The sequence below is a fragment of the Dama dama genome, chromosome 33, assembly GCF_033118175.1.
Source record: "Dama dama isolate Ldn47 chromosome 33, ASM3311817v1, whole genome shotgun sequence".
In the NCBI taxonomy this organism is placed as follows: domain Eukaryota; kingdom Metazoa; phylum Chordata; class Mammalia; order Artiodactyla; family Cervidae; genus Dama; species Dama dama.
The window spans coordinates 63,922,028-63,945,321 of record NC_083713.1 but is presented as its reverse complement, the minus strand read 5'-3'; the positions used below and the strand labels follow the sequence as shown (position 1 = coordinate 63,945,321).

The 23,294-nt window shown below is 43.7% G+C and overlaps 2 protein-coding genes across 9 annotated transcripts in view; one reads left to right on the top strand and one right to left on the bottom strand.

Annotated features, from left to right (window-relative positions):
- The window catches only part of MGAT5 (alpha-1,6-mannosylglycoprotein 6-beta-N-acetylglucosaminyltransferase), a 389,158-nt gene that overhangs the window by 259,366 nt on the left and 106,498 nt on the right, over positions 1-23,294 (top strand). For all 8 annotated transcript variants that reach the window (XM_061135085.1, XM_061135082.1, XM_061135078.1 and 5 more), the window contains one exon: positions 21,110-21,243. In XM_061135085.1, coding sequence (XP_060991068.1) covers positions 21,110-21,243 — 134 coding nt within the window. The remainder of the gene's footprint in view (positions 1-21,109; positions 21,244-23,294) is intronic.
- Positions 4,230-12,893, bottom strand: LOC133051286 (fucose mutarotase-like). The gene is made up of 3 exons (XM_061135814.1): positions 12,477-12,893; positions 4,407-4,559; positions 4,230-4,292 (listed from the first exon to the last, which is right to left on the bottom strand). Exons 1-3 carry the CDS (start codon positions 12,891-12,893, stop codon positions 4,230-4,232), a joined length of 633 nt encoding a protein of 210 aa, XP_060991797.1.

Here is a 23,294-nt window from a genome sequence, read left to right as displayed (position 1 = left end):
ATCTGTTTCCCTTGTTAAGACCCGCAATCCCCCTCCCCTTACCTTTTCCCGTGTGCTGACCCCTCCCCCTCACAAACAGCCACTGAAAAGTGACCTTTCGTTGGGTTCACTAAGGACAACAGCAGATACACTGGACTACTCCTTGAGTGTGAAGTGTGAGAAGGACAAAGAATTAAGGGCTGTGGCAGGTGGGGAAATGTGCTCACGTTCAAATGTTCATTTTAGCTCAGAGAGGTGTGTGAAAGTTCTGTGTGCATCGTAAACGTTACTGCTTCTGGAGTGCTGTCATCCTGCCGTCACAGTCTGTTCCTGGGGCTGAATTCAGGGGACAAACTAATAGAGGGGTGGTGGGTGACAGGTGGCTGGCAGCATGGGGAGACACAGCTATGCAACTTTGAGGAGCCAGAATGGGGTGACTTGTCTGTTGCTTCACATAAATACAATGTCTAGCCGTGTTGTAAAATGGCCAGAACTGCTTAAATGACATGGTATATTTATACCCTCCATGGGATGGTGTTTCCCTACATCTGGGGCATAAACATAGGAGGCTTTTCCGGAAAATAGGTTCTCATTTAGAATGCTGGGATTCAGAGTCCTGAAATACCTATTTTATTTTCTATGAATGGAGGATTTGAAAGTGTTGATTGAATTGAAATCCATTCACTGCTTAAAATATAACTAAAGATGGAAAAAATAGATTAGTTCTTGTTAACCTGGGAAGGAGAGTTTTCTAAGTGACTCAGAATTCAGCAGAAATCAGGGGGCAAAGCCAATACATTTGACTGCCTTAAAATAAAGACCTGTATGGCCAAAACAACAATACCAAAAAAATAACACCATAGCATATTCTGTTACAGAGGGTTAATATCCCTGATGTATAAAGCTACTAAGAATTGAGATGAAAATGTTCCACAATCCAGTAGGCAAATGGTCAAAAGCAGTCCAAAAAAATAAACGTGTTGCTCCAAATATATGAAACATGTTAACCTCACTCATGATAAGAGAAGTGCATTTTAAAATTGCACCAAGATCCCGTGTCCCACATATCAAATTGGCAAGAACCTGAAAGTTTGCTCACGCAGCTCTTCCTCAGGTGAGACTTCAGGAGGGCACTGGGAATGCAGCCCGGCTGCCACTGCCCGTGCCAGGGGATCTGTCACCATCTAGCACAGCTTCTAGGCGTCTTTCCTTTGACTGGGCAGATCGTATCTAGGAATCCACCCCAAAGACAAGTAAGCAAAGATCATACATGGCATGCGTACAAGGCCATGTATTGGGGCACTGTTTGTACTAAGGAGTGACTGGAAGTAACCCAGAGGTTCCTATTAGAGAATTGAGTGAGTCATATAGTCCATTGATAGAGTGAAATCATGTGTAACTATGCAGAAGGACCGAGGAAAGGTTCCACTGTCTGAAGGGAGATGTCTAGTCTGTATTAAGTGATAAAAACCAAAGTGCAGGGCAGTATGTGGAGTCCCTCCCTTCTATGCAAGAAGGGTATGCAGTGGGAGGAAAATGTGTGTATGCCAATGTATGTGAATGCGCTTGTATTTTCAAAAGAAACAATGGAAGACTAAAGAACAAGCTAATAAAAATGATTACCCCGGAGGAAGGTTTGAAGGGACAGGGATAGAAAATAGATGTCTTTTTTTTTTCTTTAAACATTGATTTGCAATGTTGTGTTAATTTCTGCTGTGCGGCAAAGTGATTCAGTAATACATGTCTATATATTCTTTTTTATAGTGTTTCCTGTTATGATTTATCACAGGATATTGAATATAGTTCTCTATGCTAGATGTCTCTTAATGTACTCTATTTTGACTTTGGAACCATATAAATGTTTTATTTAAAAAGAAATAAGAATTCACTAAAGATTGATAAGAGGTTAAAAAATATGAAACACACCTAGTGATATGTGAGGTTGATACTAATCTCTCACACAGATAAAATAATTATTTCAACTGACTTTAAAATACAATCTTTGGACTGTTCATTTGTAGTGGGGAATATTTATTATTATTTGAAACTATTACAGGTATACCATGGGAACCAGAATTTGCAATGTATAGGAAGGGGAATGCTTAAAGAAGTTAAGACCATATAATATTCAGCTTGAATAGGAAATATCAATATGAACTTATATTTTCTCTTTGAAAAGGAAATCTTTCCTAACTCTGTACTTTGAAAAGGATCAAAAGTAAAGACAATCAGGTGGCAATGAGTATCCTTAACACTCAGTCTGGGGCATCCCAAAGAATGCTCACACTACCGCACAAGTGCACTCATCTCACACGCTAGTAAAGTAATGCTCAAAATTCTCCAAGCCAGGCTTCAGCAATATGTGAACCGTGAACTTCCAGGTGTTCAAGCTGGTTTTAGAAAAGGCAGAGGAACCAGAGATCAAATTGCCAATATCCGCTGCATCATTGAAAAAGCAAGAGAGTTCCAGAAAAACATCTATCTCTGCTTTATTGACTATGCCAAAGCCTTCGACTGTGTGGATCACAACAAACTATGGAAAATTCTGAAAGAGATGGGAATACCAGACCACCTGACCTGCCTCTTGAGAAACCTGTATGCAGGTCAGGAAGCAACAGTTAAAGCTGGACATGGAACAACAGACTGGTTCCAAATAGGAAAAGGAGTACATCAAGGCTGTATATTGTCACCCTGCTAATTTAACTTATATGCAGAGTACATCATGAGAAACGCTGGGCTGGAAGAAGCACAAGCTGGAATCAAGATTGCTGGGAGAAATATCAATAACCTCAGATATGCAGATGACACCACCCTTACGGCAGAAAGTGAAGAGGAACTAAAGAGCTTCTTGATGAAAGTGAAAGAGGAGAGTGAAAAAGTTGGCTTAAAGCTTAACATTCAGAAAACTAAGATCATGGCATCTGGTTCCATCACCTCATGGGAAATAGATGGGGAGACAGTGGAAACAGTGTCAGACTTTATGTTTTGGGGCTCCAAAATCACTGCAGATGGTGATTGCAGCCATGAAATTAAAAGACACTTACTCCTTGGAAGGAAAGTTATGACCAACCTAGATAGTATATTAAAAAGTAAAGACATTACTTTGCCAACCAAGGTCCATCTGGTCAAGGCTATGATTTTTCCAGTGGTCATGTATGGATGTGAGAGTTGCACTGTGAAGAAAGCTGAGTGCCGAAAAATTGATACTTTTGAACTGTGGTGTTGGAGAAGACTCTTGAGAGTCCCTTGGACTGCAAGGAGATCCAACCAGTCCATCCTAAAGGAGATCAGTCCTGGGTGTTCATTGGATGGACTGATGCTGAAGCTGAAACTCCAATACCTTGGCCACCTCATGCGAAGAGTTGACTCATTGGAAAAGACCCTGATGCTGGGAGGGATTGGGGGCAGGAGGAAAAGGGGACGACAGAGGATGAGATGGCTGGATGGCATCACCGACTCAATGGGCGTGCGTTTGAGTAAACTCCGGGAGTTGGTGACGGACAGGGAGGCCTGGCTTGCTGCTATTCATGGGGTCGCAGAGTCAGACACGACTGAGCAACTGGACTGAACTGAACTGAAGTACCTTTCCCGCTGAAGAAACCCCTTTCTAAGATAAATAGGTGATTTTAGGTCTAGGGCAGCAAACATTAAAAATGTGACATCTTTAATCTGGAAGCAAGGAGGCTAAGAAAGACCCCTGGGGTGGAGTCAGAAGGACAAAGGAGCCAAAGATGGGGTAGTTTGAGCATCAAAAATAATAACGAGGGACTTCCCTGTCGTCCAGTAGCTAAGACTCCAAGCTCCCAGTGCAGGGGGCCTAGGTTCAATCCCTGGTCAGGGAACTAGATCCCATATGCTGCAACTAAAAACCCTGCATGCTGCAGCTAAACCTAGAACAGCCAAATAAATTTTAAAAAAAAAGAATAACAGCTGCAGTGGAGGGAATCAAACAATGGAAAATAATCCATGAGTCCAGAATGATAGTCCAAGCAAGAAAAACCCATAATATCAATTGATCACCTTTAGAAGTTGCTAGGACACCCACTTCATTACTCTGAAAAATAAAGGGAAAGAATCCAGTTTTGATCCTGCCTTTCTAGGACAAATTGTATTTGAAGATAATCAGTTGGTTGATGAGAGAACGTTGTTAATTATGGAGAAATCACAGCTAATAAATGCAAAAGGAATGAAAAATTAGAAAATCAGCATCTTACAACTCTTAATAAGACTGTGGAGCAAGGTGGTGATTATCAGTGGTGGCAAAATCCATCAGTGAACAGGTTGATGGAAAACATCCTCATGGCCGAGGCAGTCTTGAATGGAGGAAACAGGGAAACGAAGCAGTTGGGGACCTTGATCTTATTGAGGATGTGCCTGAGGTTGGAGAACTTGTAGAAAAAAAGTACTGCCTCCCCACCCCACCCTACCTCCAGAGCCTGCCCACAGAGAACTTGGCTGCACCCCTCAGAGAGGGTCCTTCCCTTCCCACAAGACAAAGGGTCCAGATCTAGTCTAACGCAGTTGTTCCCACAGAACCTTCCATCCCCTGCCCTTTGGGTAACTGTGGCTGTTCTCATGACCTGAAGCGGAGGGGGTGGGGGTGCGGGGAATCATTCCTTTCAATAGAAGATAAAAGTGTCAAAAGTTTACCTATGACTTGTCAATTAAAAAAAAAAAAAATGAAGCATTTACTAGTACTTAAAAGATGGGCTGATAGTAATCTTTACATAACTGAAGTAAATCAACCCTGAATATTCATTGGAAGGACTGAAGCTGAAGCCCCAATGCTTTGGCCACCTGATGCAAAGAGCCAGCTCATTGGAAAAGACCCTAATGCTGGGAAAGATTGAGGGCAGGAGGAGAAGGGGGTGACAGAGAATGAGATGGTTGAATGGCTCAGCGACTCAATAGACATGAGTTTGAGCAAACTCCGGGAGGTGGTGAAGTACAGGGAAGCCTAGTATGCTGCAGTCCATGGGGTCACAGAGAGTTGGACACGACTTAGCTACTGAACTACAATGTGCTCATACACTGCGGGTATATTTAGATTGTTTTCTCCTGATGGGATGGTTGCACAGGGAGAAGTTTGGAGACCACAGAAATAACGTACTTGTAAAATCGTTGTCATCAACTCCAGCTGTCTTAGGTGTTCGGCAGGTATGGAGTGCAGGGGGAGGGTGGGAAAGGCTGGTTAGAAAGGGCCCAGCAGGAGGATAAGGAGAGAGTAAAACACACCCACCATTGCTGAAGCATCTTTAGGAGCAGGGAAGTGAGATGATGTTCCTGACCAGATAGATACTGTTGAATATTCAGAACGCACGCCTCACTTTGAGGCTGCTTATATTTCTCCTCTAGCTCATTTTCTCACCAAGTTGGTGGAGTTTCTATGAGTTGGAAAAGCTGGGTTTTCTTTACTGTTCTGCCCCAAATCTCAGGATTTCAGAGAACTATCTTTGTGTATTCTGTTTGCATTTGAGCATTTTTATGAGTCAGCATAGACTAATCCCAGCACTTTCCTATGCAGCTTCTATAGGGGCAAACCAGGTGGTCAGAGAATAGTAAGGGCATTTAACTAGATCTTTGAATGATGGTTTTTCCCCCAGGAAGCTGAGCTGAGAAGTGTGGTTCCTCCTCCCTCAGGGCAGGCCTCTGGTTCCTGCCTTTCCCTCTTGTCCATACTCTAGTATGGCTTTGAGCGTGGCTTCTGAACTGGGCTCTGAGACCCTCCTCCTGCCGCAGAGCCAGCTCGGAAAAGCTCAGCTTAGACCAGGCTGTTCCTCCTCATAGATCACAATGCCTTCCCTTTGCCCTTGGGGTTGGATTCAGAGTCCGTAGCAAAACTCTTGAACCCTCCATCTTCTGTCTCCCACCACTGCCCTTCCCCTGAACCTGGCCTCAACCAACAGCCTGCTGCTCTCTGAAAGTGCCCCCATAATTCCTCACCACCTTTGCCTCCTTCAGATCACTCCAATAGCAAGATTTGATTTTTTTCTCTTGAAGTGTGATTCCCTCCGTATTTCCAATCAAATACAAAATAATAATAATAACCCTATCACAAAAATGGGGAAAGTCTCCCCATGGAAGAAGGTTCCCATACCCTAATATAAGCATTATTATCTTTTTTTCAGGGGTATATTTTTACATCATTGTAACATGCATACTATAATTCTGTGTCTTCTTTTTTTTTCCATTAATTTTCCACTTCATACATCAAAAGTTTTTTTCAAGGTTGTACTTTTTTTTTGGCCATGCCTCTTGGCATGTGGGATCTTAGTTCCCCAACCAGGAACTGAACCCATGCCTCCTTTAAGTGGAAGGGTGGAGTCTCAACCACTAGACCGCCAGGGAAGTCGTCAAGGTTCTACATTTTTTTTTTAACTTTTTATTTTGTATTGGGGTATAGCCAATTAACAATGTTGTGACAGCTTCAGGTGAGCAGAAAAGGGACTCAGCCATACATATATATGAATCCATTCTCTGCTCAAGGTTCTACTTTTTAAACTAATGTTTCCAGGACTGTTTTGTGTAGTCTGCCAAGTAGACTTTGATTTATTTGGGGATACTTTTGCTATTTCTTATTGAGAATTAATTGTTACTTTTTCTGGACTTGCTATGGACTTGACCCTATATTTAGGCATTATTTCACTCAAAAGCCTTTAATCTGCTGTCTATACTGCTTTTACTGAGCTCTTGAAGGCATGCTCTTGTTTTTCTCAGTCCCAAACAAGGCGCATTATACCCCAGTAAAGGAATGAAAGGAATCTGCCCACACAGAAAAATCAAATAGAGAAGTCATCTGCCTATACCATTTACAAGAGAAAATAAAACCCTGAAGTTGGTGTCTCGCATCTTGAATTATCCCGTGTTTGGATGGTGTTCTAGTTATCTGCGTGATGCCTTCATTCACAGCTTCTTCTGGCTTATGTGAAAACATGAGCAGGGTAAAACATCTTCATCTAATTGCATTATTTTCCTCTCTTGTTGTGGAGACCATGGCTGAAGGTAGCAATAGCAGAGATTACCAGAGTCCTCATGCCTGGTTTCAGGCAAATTGCGTCTCAGGTGTGTATTTACCTCCTGTCATTGAAAAGTTTCAGTAACATTTATTAGTCTGTTCAGCAACCTCACTGTTCATATCACTGTCCTAGGATATTTCCAGTTCTTGAGGCAAAGTCTTGTTTGCATTAGTTTATTTTTTACTTAAGTAATTTTTGAGAATTTGCCTTCTGGCTGCTCACGTCATGTAGTCCAGGCTGGGGGATGTTCAGTGTTTCTTGGCACGTGTGGAAATTTGGAAGCTGTGATAGTTGAGTGAGGAGCAGACTGGAGGGGTTCTGGAGGCATCAAGGCCTCCCGGTTTCACCTCCGACCCTTTCCTTTTGCTATACTGCCTCAGCCCCGCTGGCCTCTCTGATGGCGTCCTGCCTCTGCTCAGCTTTTAGGTGTCCCCCAGGACGACACCAGGCCATTGCGTGTGCTGTTCCTTTGTCTGGAAGCCCTGTGCCTCCCCCTCACCCTGCCCACCCTCCAAGGAGGTGCTGTCCTCCGGAAAGCCTTCCCGCCCTGAGCCACACACTCCTCCCCGTGTCCTCCCCGCTCCCGTGTGCCAGCCCAGATCGCACCTTCTGGTCTCCACGAGCATCGTCACTGCTGTCTTCTGTATCTGAAGCAACCTCATAGGTGGTAAATGTGTGTTGAATTAGTGAATAAAGAACAGATAGACACAACCACAGAATGGGTTCATTAAAATGTCAGTCACATCCTGACCCTCCTATTTCCAGTGATGTAGCCTCTCACTGGAGGGGGAGATGAGTCACCCCAGTAGCCGCAAGGCCTGAAGGGGTCTGGCCCCGCTACTCCCCTGGCCTCATCGCTTACTCTATGTTCTCTTACTCACCTCTCTCGAGCATCCTTATTGTTTTTTAGATGGGCCAGACACACTCCTACTCTAGGACCTTTGTATTGATGGTTCCGTCTTCCGAACATTGTTCCCTTAAATTGGGCCTGTGGCTCAAATGTCACTTCAATGAGACTAATCCCGACCCCCTTCCCCTTTTTAAAATGCAACTCTTTTCTCTGCAACTTCTTACACCCCTTCCCTGCTTTCTTTTCCTCTATAATTGCTTTACCATGAAGCATTTATACTGCATGGTATAAATTGGTATAAATATAAACTGCATATTCACAGACTTTTGTTATTTTTCTCTTTTCCTCTGCCGGGTTCTGAGGATAGTATCAGTAGGAGTTTTGTCTGTTTTGTTCATCACTAAAACTCCAACACTTTGAAGACTATCTGGCACATAGTAGGCATTCAGAAAATACTTACTGATTTAATTAAATTCAATGATAATGTCTGTTCTGTTTTTAGCCCATGCAACAATGTAGGGAAAAATAAGGAAGGTATAAATGTACAAATCTAAGATTACACTGTATAGCACAGGGAACTATATTTAATATCCTGTAATAACCATTACAGGATATTAATAACCATAATGGAAAAGAATATGAAAAAGAGTATATATATATATATATACATAACTGAATCACTTGGCTCAGTTCAGTTCAGTTGTGCAGTTGTGTCTGACTCTTTACGACTCCATGGACTGCAGCACGCCAGGCTTCCCTGTCCATCACTAACTCCTGGAGCCTACTCAAACTCATGTCCATCGTGTGGGTGATGCCATCCAACCATCTCATCCTCACCTCACTGAGATGGGATGAGAATCACTTGGCTATACAGCAGAAATTCACACAACATTGTAATTCTACAATACTTCAATTTAAAAAAAAATCTGAGAGTACAGAAGCTTCTTGAAGCTAGTGACCTCAGGTTACTCTCCCTTGTCTTCCCACAGAATTTATTCACATGGTTAGGTTTTCAAGAGTTGTTGAAGTCGTACTGATGGTTGTTGTCGCTGACGTTCTAACGCAGTTTCTCCAGGGACTTGGAGCTTGAAGCTGAGTCAGAATAGTGGCTTGTAGACCAAAACTTTTGCCTGACAAAACAGGAATTTTAAAAACAAGCTAGTTTCATTTCATACAAATGACGAACGTGCTGGCTTCAGCCAAGGATGCATTGCTTCCACGTATGACTTTATTTTTAGAGGCTGACAAGCAGAGGAGCTATTTGTGATTCAGACGGCCTTTTTGGCCTTTAACTCGGATCAGGAGGGCTCTTGCCTTTTACTTCTGTGCAGACCAGTGAATAATAGGTTCAGCCTTGCAGCTCCTTCAGTCTGAGTCTCAGCCTTCAGGAATGATGTTCTTCTAAGGGGCCCATTCCCTCCTAAATTGCTTTTTGACACTTGAAAAATTTACTCTGGTGTGCCTTCTGTCAACAGTTCAGATGCTCATCCTTTTCAACTCAACTGAACGTAATAGTTTCCCCAGCCTATATCCCAGCCTCCTGTCTCTCAAAGAGGCTAGCATCACTACCATTTGGGGAAAAAACATCAGTTTTGGTGAAATTTGAAGGGTCACATCACTATGAACAGTTTTTAAAATCAGATTGCTTCTTGCGTGATGTAACTATTTTTTGGTGGGGTTTTTTCTGTCATGTCAGTTTTGTCATCATCAGAATCAGCATCAACGTGAATGCCATGCAGCCAATATTCTTCCCCGTTTTGTTATGAAATTTGTGAAATATTTTGAAAGTGGGGGGGTGGGGGGAGGCGGAGAAATGTAAAAGAGAATCCCACAGCCTGGACTCCACAGTTAACAGTTTGCTTTATTTGTTCCATGACCTGTCCATCCATATGTCTATCTTCTCCCCATCCATCAATCCAACTTTGTTTTTCTTTTTTGCATAAAAGAACACTTACCCTTAGATATTGCAGCATGACATCATTAACTAGAGTTCAACACTGGTCCCCACACGAGTTGTGTTTATTTTTATGTATTTCACTGAATTATTTGATTACTTATTTACTTTCTTTCTCCTCAATGAGGGTAACTTCATCCATGCTTATCCTGTTCACTGGTGCATCTTTAACTCCTGACCTGTTGCCTGGTCCATAGTAAGTGCTCAGTAAATGTGCTGAATGTTGAATGAATGAGGATATTTAGAAACTTGTGATGTTTTTAAAAGCCCAAAGGACTGATTTGTTTCCCTTCTTCCCAGCACTTTGTGACCTAGATTAAAAAAAAAGATATGCTCATTTATCTATTTAATAAATATTCATTGAATACCTATACTATACCAGGCCTGAGCGAGGTTCTAGGATAGGGTGGTGAGCTACCTTCGAGAATGATGAATCTTGAGAGGAATGGGCTTTGGTGTGGGAGCTTGTGTGCAAAGAATGTGCTGCTGGAAATGGTTCAGGCAGCATGGCCTCTGCTGCCTGATAATGGAGCTCTGCCTATGAAGTCAGTCACATCAGGTAATTAAACATTCATCATTAATCAACAAGCTTAATCATTCGTGCATGCAAAAAATATTTTCTCAATTCCTACTATGCTCTGGGTCCCCGAGAGTCAGAGACACGTAAAACATGACTCAGTCCTTAAGGAGTATATAGCCATAAGTAGAAATAGTGATGTGTGACAAGAACTCTAACTCTTCCTTATCTAAGAAGAAACTTACTTACCCCAGTCTTAGAGAGCCAGGGAACCCTTCACCTGAGAGGTGATGAGAGCTGAGACTTAAAGGGAAGCAGAAGTGATAGACATACCAGACACATGCCGGCGTGAAATAAGATGGGAAAACAGGGCATTAAAAGCCCCAAGTAGATCATCCTGGAGCAGAGGTACCCATGGAAGGGTGACCTGAGATGATACGAATGCTGGGCCCTTCTTCCCCCTGAAGGAAGTGAAGCTTTTCAACAGAAAACTGTCATAGTCACATACTTGTTTCAAAGAATACCTTGTCAGGCAACAGAGAGCATGAACTAGAGTTAGGGGACAGTGAGAAAGAAATGAAAGGGCAAGGCTGGAGATATGGAGACTACTTGGAAATCCACTGCAGAAATTACCAGGGTGCAGTGATGTTCAATATTTGTTGATATAGACAGTCAAAAATTGGAAAAATCCTAAGTGTGGTAGGGTGTCTTAGAATTTCTGTCAAATTGACTTGGTCTCAAGGGTTTGTTGCTGCTTGTCACTGGCAATTGCGACGCTGAGAATTGAAACTGGCTTTCAGTTCAGTCAGTTTAGTCACTCAGTCATGTCTGATTCTTTGCGACCTCATGGACTGCAGCACGCCAGGCTTCCCTGTCCATCACCAACTCCCAGAGCTTGCTCAAACTCATGTCCATCAATTCGGTGACGCCACCCAACCATCTCATCCTCTGCCGTCCCCTTCTCTTCCTGCCTTCAGTCTTTCCCAGCATCAGGGTCATGTGTGTGTGTAATAAAGTTTTATTAAAGTATAAAGGAGATAGAGAAAGCTTCTGACATAGACATCAGAAGGGGGTAGAAAGGGTACCCCCTTGCTAGTGTTAGCAATGGAGTTATATACTCTCCAATGAATCCAAAGAATGTCTGGAGATTGTAAAGACCTCATCAGACCCACTTCTATAATTTACATTTTAAGATAACAGGATTAGCCAGAAGGTTTAATCCAGAGACTGTCCTCAAGCGGGATACATCGTTGTTATATAATCCTAAGGAATGTAGAGGGGAAAAAAGTTTGTCCTTTCTTCCTCCTTGAGAATTCCAGACCCCTCTCTCCTTGGGGACCCCTAGACTTCTTATCAACCAGCCTAGGAAATGACTCTCTCATTCCCCCCTTTTCTTTTAGGAGAATTATGTTGCCAAGGGAAAGGGGCATCATTTTCATTCCATAACTACTTCCTGCTGTTTAGGGGCATAGTCCCTAAATTGTTGAGGCAACATATTCTCCTAACCCTCATATTGAGGGTCTCTGATCCAGGGGCCCCAAGTAATAGTTGGAGGAGGCTGTGGCATTCATAGGAGCTTGGACAACCATTTGTAACTTAAAAGCTTTTAGACGGTTAGAAAACCCCATTATATAGTTACAGACGTAAGGCAAAATAGTCATTAAACCAAGTTAAAATCAAAATGAAAAGTCATATTATGTCCATAGTTACACCAGTCCATCTTAAGGTTGTTAGATGTCATCAGTTTAAGAAGAAGATGCCATCAGTTTAAAATCACATGCGATTGTTATTGAAGATATTTACAGACTCGGAGAAAGTCTTTTCCTTGAAGTGGAGATGTCCACCACGGGAAGCCTTCCACTGATGAAGAGGGGAGTGCTCCACAGACCCAACAGTTAGACTGGTTGTGGAATTCAGCATAGGAATGAGCCCAAGACAGGAAGGCATTGTCTTGATCAAACAGCAGACTTAGGATATTTGGAGTCAGCAGAAGTAGGCTCACATAGATTATCAGGGCCATCTTTTGGTTCATCCAGATAGTCCCACTTGTCCTGAAAAATCCTGGACAAGCCCCGAAGATTAAAGGTTGTTGCTGAATCACACAAAGACGCTGGGATTCTTGGCCTCCGGAGGAGAAGAATTCAATCCGGGGCCAGAGACGAGGCTTGATCGCTCAGAGCCAGTTGCCACAACAGCAAAAGCTTTTTTTGCCCACTCATAAAACGCAAACCTCTCCACCATCCCCAGGGAGCCCTCATAGCCAGCCCTGGAGAGGATGGACTGGTAGCTCGTCCACACTGGGGTCAGCAGGCCCCTCTTCCAGTCGCTGGGCATCAGCTCCATGACCATAGCCGGGCTCTGCACGTAGGTGTCCAGGGGTAGCAGCTGCAGCACAGCCTCTAGGAGCTGGGGGATGCCCAGACCATCAGCACGGATCTCCTCCGGGCTGCCTCTGCACATGGAGCTGCTGGGGAAGTTCATGTGTGCAAGAACGATCTCATCTCTGTGCCCCATTCTCGCCAGGGTGAAGAGGAGCTCTGGGGACAGGAGCGCGGGGATGCCCTTGAGCACCACCATGGCTGCGGCCAGGGGGGGCTAGCCATCAAGATCTTTTCCAGTGAGTCAGTTCTTCGCATCAGGTGGCCAAAGTATTAGGGCGTCAGCATCAGTGCTTCCAATGAATATTCAGGACTGATCTCCTTTAGGGTTGACTGGTTGGATCTCCTTGCAGTCCAAGGGACTCTCAAGATTCTTCTTCAGCACCACAGTTCAAAAGCATCAATTCTTCGGTGCTCAACTTTCTTTATGATCCAACTGTCCCATCCATACATGACTACTGGAAAAACCACAGCTCTGACTGTATGGACCTTGGTCAGCAAAGTAATATCTCTGCTTTTTAATATACTGTCTAGATTGGTCGTAGCTTTCCTTCCAAGGAGCAAGCATCTTTTAATTTCATGGCTATAGTCACCATCTGCAGTGATTTTTGAGCCCAAGAAAATTAAGTCTGTCACTGTTTTCATTGTTTGCCTATCTATTTACCATGAAGTGATGGGACTGGATGCCATGATCTTAGTTTTTTCCATGTTGAGTTTTAAGCCAGCTTTTTCACCATCCTCTTTAACTTTCATCAAGAGGCTCTTTAGTTCCTCTTTGCTTTCTGCCTAAGGGTGATGTCATATGTATATCTGAGGTTATTGATATTTCTCCTGGCAATCTTCATTGCAACTTGTACTTCATGCAGCCTGGCATTTCTCATGATGTACTCTGCATATAAGTTAAATAAACAGGGTGACAATATACAGCCTTGACGTACTCCTTTCCTAATTTGGTGCCAGTCCGTCCCATGTCCGGTTCTAACTGTTGCTTCTTGACCTGCATACAGATTTCTCTTGAGGCAGGTAAGGTGGTCTGGTATTCCTATCTCATTAAGAATTTTCCACAGTTTGTTGTGATCCACACAGTCAAAGGCTTTAGCATAATCAATGAAGCTGAAGTAGATGTTTTTCTGGAATTCTCTTGCCTTTTCTGTGATCCAACAGATGTTGGCAATGTGATCTTTGGTTCCTCTGCCTTTTCTAATTTCAGCTTGAACATCTGGAAGTTCTCAGTTCACATACTGTTGAAGCCTAGCTTGGAGAATTTTGAGCATTACTTTGCTAGCATGTAAAATGAGTACAGTTTGCAGTAGTTTGAACATTCTTTGTCATTGCCTTTCTTTGGGATTGGAATGAAAACTGACCTTTTCCAGTCCTGTGGCCACTGCTGAGTTTTCCAAATTTGCTGGCATATTGAGTGCAGCACTTTCACAGCATTATCTTTTAGAATTTGAAATAGCTTAGCTAGAATTCCATAACCTTCGCTAGCTTTGTTCATAGTGATTCTTCCTAAGGCCCACTTGGGTTTGCACTCTAGGATGTCTGACTCTAGATGAGTAATCACTCCATCTTGGTTATCTCGGTCATGAAGATCTTTTTTGTACAGTTCTTCTGTGAATTCTTGCCACCTCTTCTTAATATCTTCTGCTTCTGTTAGGTCCATACCATTTCTGTCCTTTATTGTGCCTGTCTTTGCATGAAATGTACCCTTGGTGTCTCTGATTTTCTTGAAGAGATCTCTAGACTTTCCCATTCTGTTGTTTTCCTCTATTTCTTTGCACTGATCACTGAGGAAGGCTTTCTTATCTCTCCTTCCTATTCTTTGGAACTCTGCTTTCAGCTGGAAATATCTTTCCTTTTTTCCTTTGCCTTTCTCTTGTCTTCTTTTCTCAGTTGTTTGTAAGTCCTCCTCAGACAACCATTTTGCCTTTTTGCATTTCTTTTTCTTGGGGGTGGTTAGAATCACTGCCTCCTATACAGTGTTACAAACCTCTGTCCATCGTTCTTCAGGCATTCTGTCTATCAGATCTAATCTCTTGAATCTATTCGTCACTTCCACTGTATAATCATAAGGGATTTGATTTAGGTCATACCTAAATGGTCTAGTGGTTTTCCCTAGTTTCTTCAATTTAAGTCTGAATTTGCCAGTAAGGAGTTCATGATCTGAATGACAGTCAGCTCCCAGTCTTGTTTTTGCTGACTGTATAGAGCTTCTCCATCTTCAGTTGCAAAAATATAATCAGTCTGATTTTGGTATTGACCATCTGGTGATGTCCATGTGTAGAGTTGTCTCTTGTGTTGTTGGAAAAGGGTGTTTTTTATGACCAGTGTATTCTGGCAAAACTCTGTTAGCCTTTGCCCTGCTTCCTTTAGTACTCCAAGGCCAAGCTTGCCTATTACTCCAGGTATCTATTGACTTCCTACTTTTGCATTCCAGTCCCCTATAATGAAAAAGACTTTTTTTTTTTTTTGGTGTTAGTTCTAGAAGGTCTTGTAGGTCTTCATAGAACCATTCAACTTCAGCTTCTTTGGCATTAGTGGTTGGAGCATAAACTTGGATTACTGTGATATTGAATGGTTTGCCATGGAGACGGACAGAGATCATTCTGTCATTTTTGAGACTGCACCGAAGTACTGCATTTCAGACTCTTTTGTTGACTATGAAGTCTACTCCACATTTCTTCTAAGGAATTCTTGTCCACAATAGTAAATGTAATGATCCTCTGAATTAAATTTGCCCATTCTGGTCCATTTTAGTTCACTGAATACCAAAATGTCAATGTTCACTCTTGGCATCTTCTGTTTGACCACTTCCAATTTGCCTTGATTCATGGACCTAACATTCCAAGTTCCTATGCAATATTGTTCTTTACAGCATTGGACTTTACTTCCATCACCAGTCACATCCACAGCTGGGCGTTGTTTTTGCTTTGGCTCAGCCTCTTCTTCAGTAGCATATTGGGCACCTGCCGACCTGGGGAGTTCGTCTTTCAGTGTCATATCTTTTTGCCTTTTCATACTGTTCATGGGGTTCTCAAGGCAAGAAAACTTAAGTGATTTTTCATTCCCTTCTCGAGTGGACCACATTTTGTCAGAACTTTCCACCATGACTCATCCGACTTGGGTGGCCCTACACTGCATGACTCATGGTTTCATTGATTTAGATAAGGCTGTGATCCACATGATCAGTTTGATTAGTTTTCTCTGATTATGGTTTTCGTTCTTTCTGCCCTCTGATGGATAAGGATAAGAGGCCTGTGGAAGCTTCCTGATGGGAGGAAACTGGCTTTAGGCAGAGCTGGATTCAGGCTTGGAGGTTCTCGTCAGTCTCTACCTATCTTGCCTTAGCATTTCTCTGTCTTGGCGTTATTCTCAGGCAGGCTGTCCTCTCACGGACACAGAGATGGCATTTATGGCTCAGGATGTCCGCCCTGCTCCCTCAGTGACTGTAGCAGAAAGATGTTGACCCCAAAAGTAGCTGCCACTCATCATGGAGCAACCGTGATGGATGGAACTTGGGTTATCAACCCATCTTTCAACTGAGCCATGGTCAGGTAGAGTCCCCTCGGTCCAGTGCCCATCCTTGGAGGCATGGGGAGCTGGGGAGACAAGGGATCAGGACTGGCACCAGTTCAGGCTATCAGAATGTAACAGAATTGCATGGCTGGTTGGGAAGGGCAGTTAGTTCCACATAGCGATGCTGGCAGACCAGAACTAGGGGCATTCCATCTAATGGGGAGAATCCAGGTGCTGAAGTGCTGTGCTGCTTTAACAAGCTGTGATGAGCTGTGGTTATTACCCCTAGAAAGATACCCATGGCACATTGTGTAAGTGAAAAGAGAATTTCATAAAAGAATAGGTACAGTAAGATCCAATTTTGGCTTGAGGATTAAAAAGGCTCCATGAGTCTAGAAAAAAAGGAGCCTAATAGTAGTTATTTCTAGGTGGTAAAATTGATGGGTGACATCTTTCTTTCCTTCTATCATTCTCTATTGTCTGAGACAAGTCATACACTGAGAATATTTCTATTTAAAGGAAAGACAAACTTGTCTATTGAAGTTTTGACAGGACTTGATGAGGTCATAACTAGGTAGGTGAAGAGGAGAGAAGGAGATGATGGGTTTTCAGAAGCTGGCATCCCCTGGACTTGGTGACTGGCTGTGGGGCTGCAGAGGGAGGCCAGCTGGCTCTGCAGTTTCTGCCCTTGGTGACCAGGTGGCATGAGGGTCCCCAAAGCTGCAGGGCCAGCTGCATTTAGAGGCTGGCAAGCATCTGTTAGAATGGATTTTGTACTTCTTAGAGATGTTTAGAACTGACTGTTTGAAAAATCAGACCTGGGAGAATTTATGCCATTGAAAGAAGGCTCAGTTTGACTTAATAAAAATTGTGAATTGCATTTCCAAAGAGGCCATTATGACTGCCTGGTGAATATGGTGTATCTATCCCTCTTTTATTAAGTAGTTGGTAAGCTTCATGAGGCCAGAAACTCATCTTTATGTTGTAATTCCTCAATACCTAGCACATAAAATTGGTTCGCAGAAAGAGTCCTCTAAAATGTGTGGCAAGTCAGGAAGATCCCCTGGAGAAGGAAATGGCAACCCACTCCAGTATTCTTGCCTGGAGAATCCCATGGACAGAGGAACCTTGTGGGCTACAGTCATGGGGTCACAAAGAGTTGGATATGACTGAGTGACACTTTAACTTTTCAAACCAACAGTAATTCTTTAAAAAAATCATTGCAGCAGTCAGCTCAGAAACAATGTCCCTTCCAGTTGCTGCATATAGGAAAAATCAGCTTGGTTCCATACACATATAACATGAGTTGCTCAAGAAACTGAGGAAAGACTCCATATTGTTGTTGTTCAGTTGCTAAATCACGTCTGACTCTTTGTAACCCCATGGACTGCAGCACACCAGGCTTCCCTGTCCTTTGCTTTCTCCCAGAATTTGCTCAAGTTCATGTCCATTGAGTCAGTGATGCCATCCAGTCATCTCATCCTCTGTCACTCCCTTCTCCTCTTGCCCTCAATCTTTCCCAGCATCAGGGTCTTTCCTAGGAAGTCAGCTCTTTGCATCAGGTAGCCAAAGTATTGGAGTTTCAGCTTCAGCATCAGTCCTTCCAATGAATATTCAGGACTGATTTCCTTTAGGATGGACTGGTTTGATCCTGCAGTCCGAGGGACTCTCAAGAGTCTTCTCCAGCACCACAATTAGAAAGCATCAATTCTGAAGACTCCATATATATATTTATACTTTATTGTTCTTTCATGTATATCCTAGTCTGCCTTATAAGATTATTTTCTTGTAAAGCATGTTTACCATTATGGTTCACAGAGTCCAGAAAATAAGATACTTGGCGTCTGAAGCTGTGTATTAAAGTGCTTTAAGGAGGTTGGATTCTGGGAACAGCTGGTCTGACTCTGAATCCCAACGTTGCCATTTCCTGGCTTGTCAACTTGGATAGTTTAAGTGACTCTCTCTCTGTTTTCTCATCTGTACAAACATGTTATAAGGTTTTTGTGAAGATATAATGAAATGATCACTATAAAGCGCTCAGATTGTCAGCTATTTTTTTTTAAATCTCATTTGTTTACCTCCTGGGATGGAGTGATTTCCAGAAGGTACAGGATTTCCTGTGTCTCATTTATGATGGGATTTCTTTGATTTACCTTGAAATGTAAATACCCTCCCTTTGAAGCCCTCCCAACACAGCTGAAGTTTGTGTTCCCTTCTGAAGGCAAAGCAAAAAACAAAGCTTGGCCTGAGGGTAGATCTCCACAGAAAGATCTTTGCAGATCCACCAGCCTGCACTTGTGGTTTGTGGTTTTCTATACTCAGCTTCAGGAAGGAGGCTTGTGTCAGATGGGGGCTCTTGAAGGGCTTCTCACCAGGCAGACACCCAGCTCCTTGGAGGCCAGGCATACCTGCTCTGTGATTACTTCCAAGTCCCCCGCTGGGCAGATCTCAGGTGAGCATCTGCTCATGTTGCAGACTGTCGGTGTCCCGGGACAGGTCCAGTGTGGCCTGGAAAGAGACATGGCCGATCTGCCTGGTGCTCATAAAATGTGGCAGTGTGTTTGTAAGTGCTACCGTATTTCTCCTTAAGTCTCACTTGAGCTGCTTAAATGGCTCCTGCAGGTTGTCAGTCCCCAAGTTTATACCTGCGGACAAGAAAAGAGTTGAAGTAAGGTGTGTGGATGAAAACTTAAGCGGAGAGCTTGTATGTGTAATTCTTTCTTCATACAGTGTCCAAGTTTAATACCAAATGACCAGTCATAAAATGGTAAAAGCTCACCATTCCCCACAAGTTTTTTTGAGTAGATTGTTTACTTCCCCTCCCTCTCATTGTTCAAGCTGTGGGGAATCTTTGATGCAGAAATGTAAACAGGCATATTTTTTAATATAAACAGACCTATTTTTTTTTTCTTCTTGGGTCTTGATGATCATTTTCTTTTTGAAAGCACCTGAGTACAGGATCTATTTTTCTAACCTGTTAAGTGTTTTAGATGCTAGATTATCTCATATTTTAAAACGGGCCCACCGAGAGGCTAGAGAACGGAACTGCAGAAACAAATACTAAAGCGTGGAGCTTTAGTCACCACATAAATTTTCTGAAGACAAAACCACAATTTCAACATTTAAAGCATCAGATTCTATTTCAGAATTTCTACCATGGATCAAAAGTTTTAGAAAGAGATTTTTTTTTAAACTGTCTTATCAGCATTTCAAATGCACACAGGCTCTCTGCCCCTTCCCTAAACCCTGTCAGACCCCCTCCTCGCCAGCTCTTCCAAAAGGGGGAGAAGTAAAAAAGCGACCATTGCCTCTTGTTGGCAGTAGAATTTATTCAGTAATTTACTTTCCAGCCAACTGCAGCCATTGCCATTGCCTCTGGGCGCTTGTTCAAAAACGCAGAAATGAAATAACAGATTGGCCAGACCGCACACAGCTCCCCAGTCACAACCCTATTATCTCCTCATTCTGTCACCCCCATTAAGCAGCAGCCTGGGAGACAGGATGGTGATCACAAGTATTTATGCAGCTCGTTCACGTCCACGGCTCAGGGCTCTCTGCCCAGCTCCCTCGTTCATCTTCTTGCGGGTGCCTGAGGGGGACCCGGGCCTTCAGGTCCCTGAAGCATCTTAAAGGGCTTCTGTGCCCTCTTCCTGTCGGGGAGACTCCTGAGAAAACCGAAACAAGACACGGGAACCAACTTCCTCCTCCGGTTGTGGGTTGTCAGCCACCCACCTGTGAATGAATAGGGTGGGAGCATCGCTGTGTAGATTTTATTAAATATTCAGTCTCTCTCCATTTAAGTTATTTTTCATTCTGTTCAGGTCAAAGTCGTTGCTTTTCCTGTGGTGGGTCCTCTGCAGCATTGTCATCTTCTGCAGAGTTCTCTGGCCAGATGTTTGGAGAGGAGAGAAGGGCTTTCTCTTTCCTCGAGAGAGACTCTTTTCTGATGGTTGCCTTCTGGTGAAATTCCTTTTTAAAATTATGGACACAAGAGATAAATGTTTGCGGAGGGTGTGGACTTGCTTTCTCCCTTGGTCAGGTGTTAAAACAGAAAAGTTTTAGGGACTTCTCTAGCAGTCCAGTGGTTAAGACTCCGCACTTCCAATGCAGGGGTTTGATGCCTGGTTAGGGAACTAAGATTATCCCACATGCGGCATGGCCCAAAAAAGAAAAGAATGAATAAATGAAAAAAAAAAGAGAAGTTTTAGAACTCAAATGATGAATGATCCAGAGGAACATGCCTTTTCTCCTCCAGAGTTGTCTGTCTTGGAGATCAGACGTGGTTTCTTAGGTTGGTTGACTTTTCAGAAGTGGTTCACATCCCAGTGAGCTTCACCTTTTATTCTGTCTTCGTTCCATCCATCCATGCAGAATTACATCTTTCATTAGTGAATGATTCTTAGAGGCAGTGCAGAGTGGGGGTGATGTTGCCCGGTTCACTGGACGGTGAGCACAGCTGGAGTCGGAGGAGAGCGTGCAGGGTCTGCTGACCCTGTTGGGGAGCGTGGGCTCAGCCGTGCTCCCTTCAGATTTCCAGCCGCTAGTTGGTGTAACCTGGATGAGGGCATTTCTTTTGGGAGCCAGTGTCTTTGTGCTGAGGAAACAGGATGGAGGGGAGGGCGCAGCTGAATGGTTTTTAAACAGATGGACTTTCCACTGAGAAAAGCAGGGTTGGGCTTGGGTTCATCCATCCTGGAGAGAATTAGTTCTCTGTGAAGGTGGAGCTGGGGCTGGGTGGGAGCAGACCGCCCTCTTGAACCCCCTCCCAGGTAAAGAAAGAACAAGGTGACATGAAAACATTTAATTATGCTCGCGACAGCTTGAGTGAAATTGGTAATGGTTGGTGTTTGTTCCTGCTGATTGAATTTTAACTGCCATGTTCCGTCTTCTCCACCCCAGCTCACACTCCAGACAACAGCTTCCTGGGCTTTGTGGTCGAGCAGCACTTGAACTCCAGCGACATCCACCACATCAACGAAATCAAGAGGCAGAACCAGTCACTTGTGTATGGCAAAGTGGACAGCTTCTGGAAAGTGAGTCGGCCTGTGTGCGTGCCTCTCAGTCGCAAAAGAAACTTGCTGTGTAATTTAATTCAGCTTTGATCCAGGGAGTAATCAAGCCAAGTGCCCACAGCTTAACAGGGTCTGCTTAGAAATAAACAAGAACATGTGGCGATTTGGGCCGATGGGTGTTTAGGTGTCTGATCAAAGCTCTACCTGCTTGTCTGTACAGTGGCTGCCCCGCAGGGCCCGTCATCCTTTGCATGTGGAAAGTGACATGTGTCGGCTCCTCTCCCATCCTGGGCTTGCTCCCGGAAGCCCGGGCCCCTCAGAGGCTGCATGCGTTTCTGGGGCAAGGCATTGCACAAGGAGACCCTTTGCCTAGTGATTCGTTTCCTGGGCCTTCTGTGAAATGGTTCGTAAGGGAAGGCATTGGCCCTCACATCCTCTTGGCTTTGGTCACTAGTGTGATCAGTACTCAACTAAACAGGGAAGGGAGATGCCTGCTGGGGCTGACGGCAGACGGTTTACTTGAGGACATCTTGGTTGCAGCAGCATTCTTGGCCACAGGCTGAGCCAAGTTTTCCAAGAACATTGGATTGTTGGGCCTTGGAGGGCCCCTTGGTTCTCCTGGGTGATTTCCAGGCCCCGTCTGAAAAAGATACGATAAAAAAGGAACTGGGTTGGGGGTGTGACCTGTCCACATGGCATGCAGATCCTCTTATAAGGAAAGTCTGCCTTAGCATGCGATGTTGCGAGTTTTTGGAAGATATGTTTGTACAAGACAGAACAGTCTCCAGGACTTGGAAAATATGCGTCTTCCTAAACATAAAAGTTACTCGCTTTCTGGAATGATCAGGGACTGTGGTGGTCTGGTCCCATGTCTCCCTTACTCAGGAAGTTGGAAGTCTGACTGCTGAGGGAGCACCCGTGATGTACACACAGAAGATTCCCTTGCTCTCAGTTACCTGACCTCGTGTTCAGAAAAGGGAAAGCCCTACCACCGCCTCTTCAGTTCTAAGTGCTAACTATGTGGAAGGGACAACACGTCAGCCTATTTCCAGGGAAGCTAATTTATTTCCAGATAACTGCCTTTGCTGTAAACAGCTAGAATCCTGTTTTGGTTTAGTATAGTGGTTCTCCGGTGGGGACATCGGGCAATGTCTAGGGACAATTTTGGTTGTCGTGACAGAGGGCAGGGACCCCTGGCATCTACTGGGTAGAGGTGAGGGATGCTGCTGAACCCCCCAACAGTGCACAGGACAGCCCCACAGCAAAGAATTACTTGGCATAGAATGTCAGTAGTGCCAAGGCTGAGAAACTAGGGCTGGTTAACAAGATTTATTTCCTAATATATTATTCCATGTGTTCTACTCTCAAGTAAAATAACATCAGCTGAGATTATAAATGGTTACTTAAGATGTTCCCCTGAATGTATACATCTTCGTTCCCTTTGTGTCAAAATCCGATCCTTGTGAACGGAGCATTTTTCAGTTGCCATTCCAGTGAACTTGGGTTTAAAAGTGCACGTTGGATATTGTCATTCTCTGCTACATTGTAAAATACGTGGATCGTAGTATTGGTTTTAAGACTTTCAAAGCTGGTTTTAGTAAGACTTGAGCTCTTAAAAAAAAAATATATATAACTCCCTTCTCCCTCCTGTACCTGCTCAAAAAAAATGTAGTTTGTATGTCCACGTGGACTTGAAACTACATTGGTTTTGGACCCAAGTGCAGCTTCCTCCTAGGTGCTTCTGGCAGCTTTTTCAGTTTCAAAAGGGTCTTCCCAGCTGACTCAGTGGTAAAAAAAAAAAAATACACCTGCCATTGCAGGAGACGCAAGAGACATGGGTTCAATGTGGGGCGGGAAGATCCCCTGGAGAAAGGCATGGCAGCCCACTCCAATACTCTTGCCCAGAGAATCCCATGGACAGAGGAGCCTGGCGAGCTACAACCCATGGGGGTCGCAAAGAGTCAAACATGACTGAGCGATCTAGCCCTAGAAAAACAAAACAGTAAATTGGTTCTGAAAGCTTTTCAGCCACCTTTCTTGGACAAAGTAATACTGCCACTTAGAAAGATAAT

Bases quoted from the DNA above. Each gene is read 5' to 3' on its own strand.
- LOC133051286 (XM_061135814.1), bottom strand. From the start codon at position 12,893: ATGGTGGTGCTCAAGGGCATCCCCGCGCTCCTGTCCCCAGAGCTCCTC. The intron at 4,560-12,476 runs GTCTCTGGCCCC...CCTCCGCTTCAG, and splicing joins GCTCTGAGCGATCAAGCCTC to GTCATGAGAACAGCCACAGT. The intron at 4,293-4,406 runs GTAGGGTGGGGT...CCTCCATTCAAG, and splicing joins TCTGTGGGCAGGCTCTGGAG to ACTGCCTCGGCCATGAGGAT.